Source organism: Cryptotermes secundus, unplaced genomic scaffold (genome assembly GCF_002891405.2).
Source record: "Cryptotermes secundus unplaced genomic scaffold, Csec_1.0 scaffold13, whole genome shotgun sequence".
Lineage (NCBI taxonomy): Eukaryota > Metazoa > Arthropoda > Insecta > Blattodea > Kalotermitidae > Cryptotermes > Cryptotermes secundus.
In genome coordinates, this window is record NW_019734350.1 from 1,720,321 (window position 1) to 1,739,070 (window position 18,750).

Here is an 18,750-nt window from a genome sequence, read left to right on the forward strand (position 1 = left end):
TGTATTTTGGCAAATATATACCTTGAATCAAGCAGGCAAATTGGAGAATTTGAAAACAGAAATACAGAAGAATGAGGTGTCTGTTCTAGGTGTCAGCGAAGTGCGGTGGAAAGGACAAGGTGAAATAAGAAGTGGTGATTATACAGTGTATTATTCTGGAGGTGAACAGGCTGAAAGAGGTGTGGCAATAGTGGTGCATAAAAGTGTAGTGAGGAGTGTTATTAAGAGATTGTTTGTAATGACAGAATTATTGCTCTGAAGTTAAGGCGGAACCAGTAAATGTACTGATTATGCAAGTGTACATGCCAACATCAGAGTATGAAGATGATGAAGTGGAAAAAGTGTATGACACAATTGAAGGAATTCTTCAGGAAGATGGAAGAGGAGACACAAACAGCATCATATTGGGAGACTGGAATAGCATTGTTGGAGATGAACCAATCAGAATATTGTTGGATCACATGGACTAGGAAGACGGAATCACAGGGGTCAAATGCTTATTGACTTTTGTGAAAGAAATGGACTGATTGTNTTATATGCTCAAAGACAAAGCGTGCAAGAGACCCTAGAAGAGAAACTCGGTGCAATTGAAGGTGAAAGCGGAAATGCTGAAGAGCAGTGGAACAATATAAAAGAATGCATGTTAGATACTATCAGTGATTTGGTTGGTAAAGTTGAGAAGATAGCAAGAAAACCATGGGTTACACAGGAGATGATAAGTAAAATGGAGGAGCGAAGGAAATGGAAGAATGTCAACAATGAAGAAGGCAGGAGGAAATACAGGAGACTGAGGAATGAATTGAAAAGAGCCATGGGCAGGGCCAAAAAGGAATATCTTGAGAAGCTATGTAATTAGATTATCGAATTTCAAAGGACAGGATGTTATGATTTGATGTACATGAAGACAAAAGAACTAGGATGGAAAGAGAACCATGGGATTCAAAATATTGGCATCGAAGATTCCCAGGGGAATAGAATAGTAGATCAGAGAAAAGTGCTGACCTAATCGGCCAGAAACCTTGGAAGTGGAACTGGAAGAAATAGACAGAGATGAGAAAGGACCATATATTTTACAAAGTAAGGTGGAAAAAGCTATCAAGGACATGAGGAATGGAAAGGCTACAGGAGATGATGATGTACCTGGAGATGTGCTTAAGTTACTGGGAGAAGGTGGTTTGAAAACACTGACAAAATGAATAAACACCATATATGAAACTTGGGAGTGGCTCAAGGACTTTACAGAAGTGACAATGATTGCCTTAAAGAAAAAGACAAAAGCTACAAAATGCAGTGACAATTGCACAATAAGCCTTATGGAACATACAGCAAAGATACTTAAAAGAACTGAAAGGAAAATAGAGGATATACTTGGAGAGGATCAGTTTGGATTTAGAAGAGGAAAAGGAACCAGGGATGCAATTGGGATGATGGGAATTAGAGCAGAACGAACTTTGGAGATAGATGAAGAACTGTGTGCTTGCTTTATAGACTGGCAGAAGGCATTTGACCAAATTGGACCAAATTAATGCAGATCCTAAAGGAAACAGGTATCGACTGGCGTGAAAGAATATTGATTAGTAAACTGTACATGGATCAGAAAGTTAGAGTGCAAGTGGACAGAGGGGAGACAAGAAGTGTGAAGATNCGTAGGACTGTCATGGCAAAAGCTGCATTTAGCAAGAAGAAGAATCTCTTTACCAGCAAATAGGACTTAAATTTGATAAACCAGTGAAATGCTATGTTTGGAGAATCGCTTTGTATGGGGCTGAAACTTGGACACTTAGGGCAGTAGATCAGAAACACCTGGAAAGCTTCGAAATGTGGTGTTAGAGAAGGATGGAGAAGATCAGTTGGACCAATTATGTGAGAAATGAAGAAGCGTTATTTAGACTCGGTGAGCAGAGGAATATCCTACATGAAATAAGAAAACGGAAGGCTAATTTGATTGGTCATATCTTACGCGGTAACTGCCTTCTAAAAGAAGTTATTGAAGGAAAGATAGAGGGGCGGATAGAAGTGACCAGAAGACGAGGAAGAAGATGTCAGAAGATGCTGGACGACCTTGGGGACAGAGGAGGATACTCTCATTTGAAGGAGAAAGCTCTAGATCGCATTAAGTGGAGGAACTGTTTTGGAAGAGACTGTGGACCTGTCGTCTTGACAGATTACTGATGAATGAATGAGTACATTTAAAATTAGTTTTAAAAAAACTCTGCATTTGAAATCAAAATCTCACAAGTCAATTTAATCGAGTTTTCCAAATTTCAAGGGATACAGAGATGAACGAGAAGATGATTGTGAATCATGAACTGGAAATGATGTTTCATTACTCTCATTAAATGGCGCGTTCAATAAATTAAAAACGAGAACAGGACAATCTCTATAACAAGTTAACAATTTATATCCATCTTAAAAATTTCAGTACCCTGTACTTCAACACTAACATGCCAACTATACTATCCTCATTAGTAACTACATTAATTTATCTCTTTTCAACAAACATATGTATTCCTTCATCACATTACCATCCATTTCTAAAATCAGTAATGCCACCACAAGAAAGGAAAACAAGCATAAGCACAGATGTGATCACTAAGCACTGGAAAGAAGAGGTGAGAGTCTAACATGTAGTTTAATAAAGCCATTCAGCATACTGGGGAAGTTTGTTCCTGAGTGGACCCTCTATGGTGGGCCAAGCAAAATGTTATACACCTCTCTGTACATAAAGTGTTCACAACATTTTACTCTACTTGATGTTCAGCTTGAAACTTGCCCTTGTATATTGGAAATGAGGCAGAACAGGAGTTCCTTTCTGGGCCTCCTCCATCCGATGGTCAAGGGTTTCATCACCCTCCGAAATTGACACTGCCACCTCCTCATCACCTGAAACAGAAAGAACAGTCACATATTTGATGAATTATATCTAAATGAAGCAGTGTTCTCTTATGTTAGGCACAAGAAAGCGAACTTGTCACTATGCAGGTGACCCAGGAATAAAAGTAAGACAGACATCAAGCTAAACACAACATCAATGTGATATATTATGCTAAAACATTACATTTCTTTTCTTCTTCAGCATATAATGTTGGCAATGAAATATGTTCTGACTTCATATATTCATTCCATTTTTTTAAGTTCTTCAATCTCAATATACTTTTGTTTCATATGCTGCAGTCTGTTTCATTATTCATTCATCAGCCAGCCCATCCATAAGGTTTACTGGCTTGACTGTCTGTATCATGAAGTGAGGAGGAGGAGGAGATACAGACCTCAAAGTAGTAGTATTGTGTTGAACAGAGAAAAGTAATGGTAATAAAAAGTATCTCCTTGCTTTAAACCATTTTGAATAGGAAATGTGTCAGACATATATTTACCTATATAGACTTTACTACAGATTTCATTTAAGCACTTTTAACAAGCCTAACTAGTTTCATGGGTACCCCAAACTTGATGAGAATACTGTACAATACTTCCCTCCTGCGTCATAGGCTCTATTGAAGTCTATGAATAGCTTGATGAACTGTCTCACTGTATTCCTAATTTTCTCCAGTATGATGAATGAAAAAAAAATTGAGCAGTATTGGATCTATTATATCAGAGACCACACTGATGATTCTCAGTAACATCATATATGTATGTATGGACTTCACCTTGTAAGAAGGATATTAGACAAAATTTTGTATGAAGTTGATAACAGTGATATGTCTAGATAATTGCTAGTGATATGCTTCAATAATTAATACAGTCAGTTTTATCACCCTTCTTGTTTACTGGTTCAATAACAGACTCCTTCCACTGCTGTGGCAATTCTTCCTTATTCCAAACAGAATTAATGAGTTTGGACCTCAGAACTTAATGTTTCACTTCCTATATGAATCATTTCTACCAGAATTTGATCAATGTCTGGTGATTTATACAACCTTGAAAGGACTAGGCCCAGGTACTAATAATGGCTCAGCTGTATGTACATGTGTATCCATCTGCCTAATATCACTAACCCATGTACATCCAATAGCTGAGTGAATTTTTCTACCTACTCAAAAGGTGGGAATCCACAAGCTGATCACCATTCTCATCCTTACTTCTGGGTTTGTAACCCCCTTTAAATTAATTTATTCTTCTATATAAGTCTCTGGTGTTCTTGTTCTTACTGTTCATTGCAAGTTCATTAATTCTGTCTTTCAGATATTCCCTCTTTTTTGTTCCTGAAATGTCTACTTGCTTCACATCTTGCACTGATCAGATTATCCCTTTTATCTGTCTTGGATTCTGCAATCATTGCAATTTGGCTTGTTTCCTCTGAGGTAATATTTAACACCCTTTGTCGAACCAAGGCTTTATCATCATCATCATCATCATCATCATCATCATCACTGTAACGACAGCCCTTTGTGAGCCCTGGCCTTCCTCAGGATTGCTTGCCATTCTTCTCCATTCGATGCTACATTCCTCCAGTTCTTTACACCCAAAATTCTTATGTCCTGCCACACACATTCTTCCCATCTTAATCTTGGTCTTCCCACTCTCCTATTTCCTTCTGCTTTAGTATTAAACATTTTCTTCATCGTTCTATTCTCGCTGGCACGTATTGTGTGTCCAGCCCATTCAAGCCTTTTCACCTTTATAAATCCAATAATGTCTGGTTCATTAAATAATTCATATAGCTCATGGTTATACCTTTTCTTCCATATTCCATTTTCTTCCACTGGTCCAAAGATATATCTCAAGATCCTCCTTTCAAATATACTTAACAGTCTTTCATCCAATCTTGACAGTGGCCAGGTCTCAGAGGCATAAGATATCACTGATCTTATAAGTACTTTATACATCATAGTTTTGGTTTTCCTGGGTATTAATTGGGATTTCAGGTGTTTCCTAAGGCCATGGACACATTTATTTTCTGCAAGTACACACTTTTTTATTTCATCACTGATATCATTTCTACAGTTAACTTCTGATCCAAGGTAAGTGTAACTACATACAGCCTCAAATTTATATGAGCCAATTTCAACATATGCAGATCCATCAGCACAGTCTTTCTTGGTTACCGGCATGTACTTTGTTTCCTTTTGGTTAATTTGTAGATTCATCNGGCCATGGACACATTTATTTTCTGCAAGTACACACTTTTTTATTTCATCACTGATATCATTTCTACAGTTAACTTCTGATCCAAGGTAAGTGTAACTACATACAGCCTCAAATTTATATGAGCCAATTTCAACATATGCAGATCCATCAGCACAGTCTTTCTTGGTTACCGGCATGTACTTTGTTTCCTTTTGGTTAATTTGTAGATTCATCTTTTTTGCTGCTCTTTCCAAATTAAGAAAAGCTTCTTTCATAGATTTTTGTGTTCTACCAATTATATCAATATCATCTGCAAATGCCAAAATTTGAACCGACTTATAGAATATAGTTCCCCTTGTGTTGATGCCTGCATCTCTACCTTCTCTAATGCTATACTGTACAAAAGGCAGGCTAGGGAATCCCCCTGTCAAACTCCATTTCTAGTTATTATAGGGCTGGACAACATATTCTGAATCTTAATTTGGCATTGGGTCTTTCTCATAGTGGCTCTGACTAAGGCGATTAACTTCTCTGGAATGTGTATCTCTTCCACTGCCAGAAAAAGACTATCTCTATCTATGGAGTCATAGGCTGATTGGCTGATCTCGCTTCATGGTATTCTTCCATGGTCCCTCGAGTATGGTTCCTTTGCTGCATTCTCTTATATGCCTGTTTTTTTTTATTTGTCACTTGCTAACACTCTCCATCAAACCAATTCTTATAACCAAGGCTTTATCCTGCTTCAATTCTCCAATCTCATTACTTGTGTCTAATAAAGCTTCTGGGTTTCTTCACAGCACTTATCTTTTTAGTAAGTGGATTAAATTTATCAGAACGGACCAGAACCTGATATGTCCCATTCAATTCAAATTCCTCGCAATTTTGTGGGCACTTCCTATTGACATATTCTACAGCAATGACCTCACTGCAGAGACCACGGACCACATGCAAACCATATTTTAATTTTTGCATAGCCTTGAAAATGAACATTATAATTTTGTTCAGCAAAACTTGTTCCCTTTTCAGGGTAAGATATTTCCACATTCAAGTAGAGTTCTTGCTTGTCCCTCTCATCTGATCATTTGTAATGGAGGAGAAAGAGACCATAAGGCAGAGTATTTATCATAAAATAATACAATAATAGACACTAGAGCCTAGACCTTGTGTTAATATGATTATGTCACTTTTTGTTATAAACATATATATCTATGAGGTAAATTTCTAAATAAAAGAATATCAAAAAAACACAATCAGACTGACTCACATGCATTTGGTTATCTTCTTCAATTTGGCATTTTAGAGCAACAAGCAACCATATAATATTTTGAAAATATACATAAAAGTTCTGATAATCGATGTAAAATTCAATTAATTCTGCATGCAGTGAGTCAAATTATCCTATTTAATATGATAAATGCTGTGCTAATTAGTTACTTTCAGCAACAGAGTTTCAATGTGTAATAAATTCCCTTAACTGGATCCTTTTTGAAAGAGTTTTTGTATGTTACTATTTTATAAAACAATATATACAATCAATGGGACCCCTTTCCATTACAAAATCAGTAGTTTCTGTTACATTTTACAACTGAAATTTTAGTGTCTTCAATTGCAACTCAACCAAGGCTACTGGAAATCTATTACGGGCCATCAGCAGATTTGCAATGAATAACATATATAAGAGCAGGGATAGTGCAGCTGGTATAGCATCTGGCTACAGGCTGCACCACTATGGGGTCGGAGTTCGAATCCCAGTAGGGTCAAGAATTTTCACTTTACCATGTCATCCAGACCAGCTCTAAGGCCCACCAAGCCTCCTATCATATGGGTACCCGGGGTTATTTCCCCAGAGGTAAAGCAGCCAGGGCATGAAGCTGACCACTCAACTCCAACTAGTGGCAAAGGTCAAGAAAATGTGGGTCTATACATCCACTCCCCCATACACCTTCAAGGTGCTATGCTTAGTTAGGCAACAGGATAACTTTATGTTATATTTTAGCGTCCTGTTGCACTGATTTAAGTCNCAAAGCAATGACAAAAAGTAATGATAATTGAAGCATTTCCTCCTTTCAGAACATTATAAACAGAAAATGCATGAGACAACTATTCATCTTCAAAGTCTTGATCACACATGGTATTAAAAATATCTCAAAATTCTTCCTATTTTTAAGATGACATCTCTCATGAAAAGTTCCTCTTCTACCATCAGCGGAAGGAAATGAAATTTACTCACAAAATGTAACTCTTTTGGTTCAACATGACTGACGAAAGACTCTCAGTCTGCCTTCAGCTGCCAATGAAGGTTGTGCTTCTGTCAAAGAAATGCCTGTTGGAACACTGCGTCGTCTCCGGCTACGGCGATAACGAAGAGGGCCTGGCCTACTCATTTTTACCTGTGTACTTGGTATCACCAATAATGTCAAACTGTAAATTAATCTGGGCGTCCATTACTTAAGTAATGATCACATTCATCTAAACTTCACCTTCATTTGACAAATTCTAAAGTAACGCTTCAAAATTTAATTTATATCACAAAGCAGTGGTTCTCAACCTTTTCTGATGCAGAGACCAATAATATAACAAGTTTTCCAAGGTTCAATACCGTGTCATTGTGCAGTATATGTAACAGTCCAAAAATATAACTATTTCTGCCATACCTAAAAATATATATCTGCAATATAAAAATTAACAGACCTATACAGTGCAGTAGTACTGACTAAGTGGCATATTATAACTTCCTCCAATTTTAAGTTGGTGATTTAACCTCTGATCAGGCACATGTATGGTTAAGTGTGAGGCAGTTAATGTTGTCTAAGTAAGTTGCAATCATTCACGTTTATTATCTGCAATTAAAGTTTATGCATACGGATATGTGAAATAATTTGTCAAACGCATATTCCAAAAATCTGTGATTTGAAATATGATTTGGCCACCCAATTCTCAAAAATTCAGAAGATCACACCAAAATCTCACACCCTCTTCCTCACTATCGGGGAAAGAAGAAAACTGTAGTGACCTGCAACACAACCTATTTATTCCCTAAAACGAAAAAAAAAACAGTAATCGTAAACTGATTTATATACATAACACACCAATTAATATTTCGGAATCGTCAGCGGTCGTGGGACCACAGGTTGAGAAACACTGCCGAAGTGCGCTAATGAAACTACACTATGCAGACACATTAAGCTCAGGATTTGAATTGTACGATTCTGACTCTTGCGGCAAAGGAGTATTGCTAGAACCCCGTTAACTTCGAATTACTACATGAATGCGTCCGAGAAAAAATCAACATACTATTTCTACTGCAGCAGAGTCACGCTTCGTGAATATCACGTGCACATGAAGTGTCAAATTAAAGATGTCCATCAATTATGCTACATCGGTTTCATACCTGTGACGAGAAATATCGATTTATATTTTCAGAACAGCTTCATTTTCGTCGTATCTATAATTCTGAAATGCTTCTTTTTAATTGTAAATTACCCACCATTAATATTCATAAACGTGAATTCAACACAAATCTTTATCATTCCCTTCTTACATTTAAAATCTGCAGATCTAGTCCTATGTAATAATATTCTTTAAATAATGAAGCTGGCAATATAATTAGAATTGTAAAGGCGTTATATTCTATGTACGTGCTAATTCACGCCACAAGTGAATGATCCCTTTATGCAGAATGGATGCCTATTCACGTGGTTTCCTACTGTCGGAAAGGCTGTTATAAAAAGTTCAAAATAACTATTCACCAAAAAATACGCAATCATTAATGATTACATGCAATTAATCATACAAGAACATAAAAAATAGTAACTAAAACACTTTATCATACAAAAAGATAGCACCGCTCCTTACAAACCCGATTCTTAAAAGGCAACTGACATTTCAGAGCTAGGGATCGCTAGGGATTATGGTGGCGGACCCTACACAGCGATTGGATGAAACTGTCTTAAACGCGAATTAAACGAATTTCATTCGCCCACTATACTGTTCGGTGAAGAAATGAATTAAGACAGCTAGAGACATGGATCGCTACGGACGACTTTTAACGCTGTAAAAATTACATAGCTTCGGTAAATATCATCGCGAGGTGAGTATAAGTAACTATTCTATTTTCATTTGGCCCCCTCAGATGCCTATCAATATAAAAAATGTGGCATTAATAAACACAAAAGCAAAATCGTGTAGAATCGAAATACGAAGTACTAACATCTAAATAAAACGTCTCGAACACAATACATTGACTGGAAAATAGCAACTCTGAAGTGGTCCTCAAAGTGAGTTTAAGGTAAAGTTTTTCCTGGTTTAATACAGTATCTGGGTACTGGTCACGAAGCGCTCGAAATCTGTAAGACGTGGCCAAACGACGATGTTTATCCCTGCCTCCACTACCGGCATGGTTCATGCAGATAATCCCATTTATACATGCGATGAATCAGCATTGGGTTCAGTACGTTTTATTATAAAACAATAGCTTACTATTTCATAGTTATTTTCGAATACATTTATCAAGGCAAACTGCATGCATGACACACAAGATCAATTATGTCTACCTAACAAAAAATTATGAAAGACGTGCAAGATTTATGTACGGTTCAATTTGTTCCTGGATATAGTACTTTTCATTCATACCCGAGCAATTTAAAATCACGAACTTTTAATGAGATAACACATTATGGAACGTTGTTTAAGTTCCAAGCTGAGGAGAGGATGAGGGTAGCTATTGACCCAACCTGTTGCCGGCCTACAAATTACCATGTTATTCTGAGCTCTGTCCCACCTTCAGAGTTTTAGAACATACCAAAATTTGTGAACATGTGAGAAGTACGTTCACTAAACTTACACTGTGGGGCACGCGGTAGCATAGTTGGTTGGGGCACTATGCTAGGAGCCGGAAGGTCGTGGGTTCGATTCTGATGAGGTAATTGGATTTTTTTTCAAGTTACCTAAGCCTTCAAACTTCACTATGGCCCTGGGGTCGATCAGCCTGTAACAGAAATAAGTACCAGGAATCTTCCTGGGGACAAAGGATGGCCAGCATCATGTAAGGCTGACAACCTTACCACTATCTGCGAGCCCAATGTCTAGAAAATGTGGGAGCCTTGACATCTCACAACAACATCCTACGGTCTTTCTGACTAACATAAGGACCTATGGAATGCTATATATATGTATGTATGTATGTATGGGCCTTCATGGCCTGTTACAAGGCCATTATATTTTTAAAGTAACATTATTTATATTGAGTTCACCTTTTTCCCTATGCTATACCATGCTACTTTTGTGAAGAAAAAAATTGCCTAACTTTCCACACTTCTGACATATTTAGGGTGATATCTGGAATATTCCAAGGATATATTATAAACTAAAAGAACTGTAACATTCATATACAGTTATGAAGGTAATGTTGTCCCTGTGCTCAATTAATTGAGCACCACACTATGAAGATGTACTGGAGAGTGGAAGTATAACTCTGCCATCCTCGACCTCAGCACGAGATGGAGGTGAGTGGTCAGTTTCATGCACCAGCCCCTTAACCCCCAGGAAAACAGCCATCGGTACCCACTGGATAGGACACTGGGTGAGCCCCAAAGCCAGTCTGGAATGCTGTGGAGTAGGGAAAAATCTCTTGCCCCAGCTGGGAATCTAATCATGGCTGTCCAGCTAACTGTCTCTCATTATATCAACTGAACTATCCCAGCTAAGGGTTTCTATAGTGCCACAAATGAGAAAATCTGTGTTCATAATATCTACAATCTTCTAGTTGGAGACAAATATTAATACTTAATGTAACTTAAGACCAGAGGAAAATGTTTCTCAAGCTTATCATTTAAATGTGTTCAACTCTGGCCTCTAATATAACACCAGTGAGAAGGAAGCATTGCTTTCGGTACTGTTGATAAATTAAATGTTAATGAGAAAACAGGCTATAGTGGTCAGGATCAGAAAGAACCTGATATAGCCAAACTACATCTGATATTAAATATGCCTATGCTATGGCAGAATTTTGATAATTACAATGTATTCTTTCAGCCTTCGTTATCATCTGCTCTTCTCCTTGCTACTTCATGTAAAAATAACATTGTCCCTGTCCTTAAGAACCATGCAGAGAGGACATGGAGGAGTGAAGGTAAACATCCACACATTCTTAATTTTGACACTAGATGGCTGCCTTACCCCTGGAGAAACAGTCTGCAGTAACCACTGAATAGGAGGATGGGAGGATCCCATAGCCAGGCTGGGTACAGCAGTGAAGAGAAAAATCCATTTTCTTCCAGAAATTAAATCTGATTATTCTGCCTGCATCCAGATACTTTACTGACTGAGCTAACCTGACCCCTATTTTAGCCAAATGCAGACTGCCCTTCCCTTGTTATAGTCTAGATTACATTGACATTACTGTACTAATTTTTCTCTTGGAATAACATATAAAATACAGATGTCAGGATGAAAAGTATCCAAAATAATTATATCTCAGAAAGCATTTATTATACACATTTATGGGTTACACAATTACAAAGGGAAAATATCACAGTTTTTTTCTGAGTATATAACTTTCTCAGAAAATTTCACTGTGGGTTCCCTTGGTGGCACACCAAATATCCAGATGATATTCGACATCATTCCACTTTGCTTGAAGCATGTTTGGTGTTACCATAACCACAGCGTCCTTTATGAGGGCTTTCAGGTGTTGAAGGTCATTGATCGTAACCTGGTAGACAATGTTCTTTACATAACCCCACACGAAAAAATCCATTGGGGTTAAATCTGGCGACCTAGGAGGTTAAATGATTGGTCCACCCCTGCTGATCCATCCCCGAGCTATCTCTCTGTCCAGGTGATTCCTAACATGGTGGCAGAAATGTGGTGGTGCCCAATCTTGTTGGAGGATAGTCCGAGGTGGTAATTGGGGCAGTGCACACAGCTCCAGCATGCCCAAGTATGACCATCCAGTCAGTCTTTTCCAAAAAGAAAAACGGTCCAATCAACCTGTCGTGCATTAAGCCAGCCCACACATTCACTCTAGGACTGCCTCTCTCCAACTCACATGTGGAATGTGGATTCTGACTGCCCAAAATCCTGCAGTTGTACCTGTTTACTACTCCAACATGGAATGTCACCTCGTCCAAGAAGCAATCAGGCAATGTGTCAGTTCTTTCTAGCATGTCCACAGCAAAGTTTGTGCATGCTACTTGGACACTTGGTTTTAGTGCATGAATCATTTGAATCTTGTATGCTCTACGAGAGAGTCTTTTGTGTTGCACATCATGAACTGTTGAATGTGGAATTTGTACATAACTGCAAGCTAGCAGCACGAATTGATTTGCGCAGACTTCACTGGAATGCCTCTTCTTGTAATGGGATCAACATTTTTTTCAGAGGCTTGTGTCTTTCCAGGAGACCTACCCATAGTCCTCAGTTTGTTGTCCGAGAACTGAATGCTTTTCCATGTAGGAGGCTGATGCCCATATGTACTGCATTTTAAAATGACGCTGAACAGCTATAAGAGATTGCAACTCTGCTAGCCACAACATGCACTGGACTTGTTCCTGTGGTGTCGACATCATTACTGAGCTCACCGAAGGTCACAAGCTGGCACATGCACGTAAGCCAGGCATAAAAAAAGAACTTTCAGAGTTTTCCTTTCTGATGACATAAACCAGATAAGTGTATGACAATTAATTTCCAAGATATAAATTCTGTATTTTGGATAACTTTCATCCAGACATCCCGTATATATAACCTTTAATATATTCTTTGTCAACACAGCACTACTTCCAGAGAGGGGTTACCATCTAGGGACATGTTTTTATGCATGTGTGCTATCCTCTGGTCATGTTTGTGGTTACAGTTAATCATACAATTAGTATAAAAAATCTACGTTAAGTGTAAGTTAAATCAACTGTAATGATAAACAAGGCCTGAAGATTGTGCACATATACCAAAATGTCTTAGACAACAACTCCATCAGTAGTGATTTACGCAGCATGAGGCAACAGAACATGAAATCATCATATATAAAGTTCACATGCAAATCTGCCAACTTTGAAAAAGGAAATTGTCTTTTGTGTGCATTTATTATTTTATATCACTAGAGTGACAATACAGTCAACTCTCGATTATCCAGGGCTTTTTTGAGGCATATATAAAGTTCACATGCAAATCTGCCAACTTTGAAAAAGGAAATTGTCTTTTGTGTGCATTTATTATTTTATATCACTAGAGTGACAATACAGTCAACTCTCGATTATCCAGGGCTTTTTTGAGGCATATATAAAGTTCACATGCAAATCTGCCAACTTTGAAAAAGGAAATTGTCTTTTGTGTGCATTTATTATTTTATATCACTAGAGTGACAATACAGTCAACTCTCGATTATCCAGGGCTTTTTTGAGGCATATATAAAGTTCACATGCAAATCTGCCAACTTTGAAAAAGGAAATTGTCTTTTGTGTGCATTTATTATTTTATATCACTAGAGTGACAATACAGTCAACTCTCGATTATCCAGGGCTTTTTTGAGGCATATATAAAGTTCACATGCAAATCTGCCAACTTTGAAAAAGGAAATTGTCTTTTGTGTGCATTTATTATTTTATATCACTAGAGTGACAATACAGTCAACTCTCGATTATCCAGGGCTTTTTTGAGGCATATATAAAGTTCACATGCAAATCTGCCAACTTTGAAAAAGGAAATTGTCTTTTGTGTGCATTTATTATTTTATATCACTAGAGTGACAATACAGTCAACTCTCGATTATCCAGGGCTTTTTTGAGGCATATATAAAGTTCACATGCAAATCTGCCAACTTTGAAAAAGGAAATTGTCTTTTGTGTGCATTTNCTAGATATCAAGTTCTAAGCCTTCTAAATTTCACAGATTATCTCCATAAATGTTGTTCCTCATGTATTTACAGATAAAGTCATACATGTACAAATCCATGCAGCACACGAAGACCTGTCTCTTACACATCAAACACATCCATCATAACTTGAATAACAGCAGTCACCAAGCTCGCAGTGTGGACTGTTCAAAGGAGAGACCTACAATAATTCTACTGGCTGCCACCATTCAGGATACTACAGTCAGTTTTCAAGACGTGTCTCCTTGGTGTATCACTGTTAAGTGCATTTAAACATGTTAAATGTTAAGACTACTTTCGATAGCTCCTTTATGACCAAGATATTAATTTATTAACAAAGTTTTATTCACAGACATCAATTAAGTACCTGCAGGAAAGTATTCTGTATTTTGCAGCCATGTCTGTGTAGTGGATTGTATTTCTGTTATACAATATTTGGTTCACATACTTTCACTTTGTAACATGAGAGGAGAGGCTTGGAATACTTAGGTGCAGATGAGAGGGTAACATTAAAATGGATCTTAAAGAAATGCAGTGACAAGATGAAATATATTCGTTTGGCTCAAGATAGGGATCAGTTGTAAACATGGTAATGGGTCTTCACATTCCATTAGTAAAACTGGAAATTTCCTGCCTAGCTGAACTCCTTAAGGACTCTGCTTCATAAAGTTAGTTAACTGTATCCTTGCATAGGTACATAGTTTGACCTGGAATAGCTCAGGCAGATTAGTGATGAGCTCTGGACTGAACAGCCAGGGCAAGACATTTTTTCTCTACTACACAGGATCCAGGTCAGCTCTGAGGACCACTGTGCCTCCTATTCAGTGGATACTGGGAGTTCTTTCCCTGAGGGTAAAGCAGCCAGGGCATGAAGCTGACCACTCACCTCCATCCAGTGCCAAGGTCAAGAGTGGTGGATCTATACCTCAACTCCTCATATGTCCTCATGGTGTGGTGCTTTATTAGTCACAGGAACAACTTTATCTTTTTCACCTTGCATAAGTAGTCTTTGCCAACTTATCACTTCTTACTGTTTCCCATTTACAATATTTACAAAATTCAAGGAAAGTATCTTCATTTATTACTGCTTACAGAATAAATACAAGTAGATTCTGGTTTCTAGAATACCAGACGATTGACGAAGTCCAATCTGAGATTAAAAAGTAAGTAAAAAGTACAGGTATCTCTGTAACAGGCCATGGAGGCCTATAGTGTTGTGAGATGTTGTGATTCCCACATTTTCCAGACAATCAGCTCATAGATGGCAGTAAGGTTGTCAGCCTCACATGCCGGCCGCCCTTCACCCCCAAGAATATTCCTGCTACTCATTTCTGTTAGAGGCTGAGTCGAGCCCAGGACCACAGTGTGGCCAGAAGGATTATGTCAATTGAAAAAATCCACCTCACTGAGATTCGATCTCATGACCTTCCAGCTTGTAGCATAGTGCCTCAACCAACTACATTACCACCCATTAAAATGTCAGGTTGTAGGTGCCAAATTTATTGAACTGAATTGAATTGAATTTATTTACATTCTATAAATCNTTATATTTATTTATGCAAACCACACAATTTCAAATGGAACTACTGTTGACAAATGAGTGCATCCAATATATAGTTATGATCAGTATTAATACTGTATCACAGTAACCTGTTACTACAATGAAAACGGGAATTACTCATCAGCACAGGACACATGGACACACAGACAAGGGCATATCCCAAAAAGTGAAATTATGGACGGAAGCACAGAATTTTCATCAGCAATTTTAGAGGCACATGAAGATGACCAATGGTCGTTGAAACATGTAGTGTGCATATACCACTAATGCACAAGAGATTTTAAAGGTTTAAAAAAGCAAGTTGCACGTGAGATGGATAGTAACTAAGAAGAATAAATAAGTGATCAGTATATTTAAAATATTTCACTTCAGTGTACCATATTATTTATGAATAGGGATTAATTTAGTGTTGAGCCCTTTCAACTACCACAAACCACACACACAAGTAAGAGGATAAAAACAGTATCAGTAGTAGTAAAGCAGTAGTAATGATAATGATTATGATGATGATGATGATGATGGGGCTCCAAGTCTGCAGCACTTAAATCTACGTACTAGTTACTTAACAAAATCCAGTTGCTCATACATTTACAACGAGACTAAAATACATTCACTTGTGGCAAGTGATTAACTATATTTCTGGAAGGATGATGTTGATGCCAATTGTCACATTTCCTGTTGTTTCCGTGTACTTCTACCAATGAAAACATATGTAAATTAACATTACCCATATAATGGTGACGAGCAGCTTATTTATAATCAACAACTAAAAAAGGTATTCCACCTTCTGAACAGCAGAAAATACCATTTCCTGGAATTCAACAAATGGAAGGCAGATCATAGTCTTTGCTCAGAAAATATGATACTTGCAACTTACTTACTTTTGGAGCTGAGCCCTTCTTGAGGAGAAGCCAAATCTGCAGCTACTCAAGAATTTCCCAGCATTTTATGGAATCCAAAGGTTCATTACCGTGTTCACAAGAGCCTTCTACTGGTCCCCATGCTGAGCCAGATCAATCCAGCCCATCCTATAAGATCCATTTTAACATTGTCCACCCACCTACGCATTGGTCTTCCGAGTGGTCTCTTTCCTTCTGGCTTTCCCACCAATATCCTATATGCATTGCTTTTCTCCCCCCCCCCATTCATACTACATGCCCTGCCCACCTCATCCTCCTTGACTTATCATTCTAATTATACTTGGAGAAGAGTACAAGTTATGAAGCTCCTCATTATGCAGTTTTCTCCAACCTCCTGTCACTTCATCCCTCTTCAGTCCATCTATTCTTCTCAACACCCTGTTCTCAAACACCCTCAGTCTACGTTCCTCCTTTAATGTCAGAGACCAAGTTTCACACCAATACAGAACCACAGGCAAAATTATAGTTTTGTATATTCTAATTTTTACGTTTTTGGACAGCAGATGAGAAGACAAGAGGTTCTGGACTGAATGGTAGCAAGCATTACCCGAGTCCAATCTCCTCTTAATTTCCTCCTCAATCAGGTTTGATCTGTTAACGTCATTTCAAAATATCTGAACTGTGCCACATTTTTAAAACCTGTTTTCTATTGTTATGTCATGATTTTGTCCTGCATTTTGGTGATGAGACAGCAACACATACTTAGTTTTCTCTGTGTTTACTTTTAGACCAACCTCCTTACTTGTATCAATTAAAGTTTGTGTGTTTTTCTTTATTATCTATATTATAACCGAGTAGATTCACATCAACATAGACCAATAGCTGATGTGTTCCATTTAATTTCAGTCCCACTTGGTTTTCCTGGACCTTCCTAATGGCATATTCTAAAGCAAAGCTTAAAAGGAGTGGCGACAAAGCATCTCCTGTATTAGACCATTCTGGATAGGAAATTTATGATACTTCCAACTAGAAGCCAAAATTCTAGTTACTTTTCTCAAGGGCAATATGAATCTGATGATAATTTGGAATATGGGTTATCTATGAAACAATGTGCAACCCTTACGTAATGTTAAACAAATGTTCTTTCACTGTAGCTTTCAAGATTATTGTTTTGAATGAGTCTCTTTGAACTGGGAAACACAGCAAAGCATGGCTGGCGTTAACTTGCAGATGTGATTACTACCGCACACACTCCAATTCTATCACACCCATATTCTGCGATTACAACATAGGATCAAAGAAGTTACAACAGCAGTTAAAATCCCTTAGGTTTGTTTACTTTAAGCAAATCTGTATTATGAGTACGGTTAGTTCAGCTTAGATGTTTTTAAATTGGCTAGTAATATTTATGTTAAAGTATTAAAAGGTGTGTTCATGACATGATGAACTTTAGAATTCCTTCTTATCTTCCAACAAGATTACTTGATGTTTGAACATGTTAACGATACATTTTCTCGAGCTATTAAATTGTTGGATTTAGTTTGCATTGTAACATTTTCTTTTTCTTCCCTTGACTGTTTACTGATATTACATTTTATGTTGGTAAGATATAAGCTAGACTACTGTTCCGCTGTACACACCACATCCAGTATAAGTTTGTAGCCCTTTATTATAACTGTCTGTTTCACCCACCACGTTCTTTGCAGTTTTTTTTTTGCTAGTGGGGTGGGACTAAGTCCCTTGTACTGCAGCCACTTCTGGCCTATTGTACGAGCCCCAGATGATAGGTGAGGGTGATTGTGGAGCAATTGGTGGAATGAAGATTGGCTGGGAAAACCGAAGTACTTGGAGAAAACCTGCCCCAGCACCACTTTCTCCACCACAAATCCCACTTGACCAGATTCAGGATCGAACCCAGGCTGCTGCGGTGGGAAGCTAGTGACTAACTGCTTGAGCTGTGGCGTGGCCCTTCATTGCAGTCATACTAATCCCTTGGATTGCTTAAAATTATGCAAAAGTGTGGGGTACCATCAGTTTAATGCAGTTTTCCATAAACAGTCACTAGAGTTTTACATTTTGTCCTTCCCTTTCAGATATACTTGGTCTTTTCTCTCTGTACTCAGGATCTCAGAATCTTCAAGCAAAAATTGTCCTGCTACATGTGCATCATGTTATCTGTAGGGTGTTAATATATTCATAAAAGAAACTGCTTCTCATAATCATAGTTTACGAGGGGGTACCCAAAAGAAACCGAACTTATTTTTTTTAAACTTATTCAAATTTTAACCACAAACCTTCAATCCCCTTCAAAGTACTCTCCACTTACACTAATACACTTGTCTAGTCTTTTATTCCATTTTTCAAAACACTGTCTAAATTCATCTTTTGAGATG

The 18,750-nt window shown here is 37.8% G+C and overlaps 1 protein-coding gene and 1 long non-coding RNA gene across 6 annotated transcripts in view; one reads left to right on the top strand and one right to left on the bottom strand.

Annotated features, from left to right (window-relative positions):
* Positions 1–18,750, bottom strand: part of LOC111868730 (eukaryotic translation initiation factor 4E transporter) — a 102,083-nt gene that overhangs the window by 71,501 nt on the left and 11,832 nt on the right. For 2 of the 5 annotated variants that reach the window (XM_023859657.2, XM_023859656.2), the window contains exon 4: positions 2,774–2,883. In XM_023859657.2, the coding sequence (XP_023715425.1) occupies positions 2,774–2,883 (110 nt within the window). Of the gene's footprint in view, positions 1–2,773; positions 2,884–7,300; positions 7,492–8,364; positions 8,462–8,557; positions 8,621–8,902; positions 8,946–18,750 lie in introns of those variants that run through there. The other 3 variants (XM_023859660.2, XM_023859658.2, XM_023859659.2) reach the window with 3 other exon arrangements.
* Positions 9,042–14,821, top strand: LOC111868732. Its single transcript, XR_002843551.2, has 3 exons — positions 9,042–9,160; positions 11,104–11,200; positions 13,991–14,821. It is a non-coding gene; the product is annotated as an uncharacterized LOC111868732 (long non-coding RNA).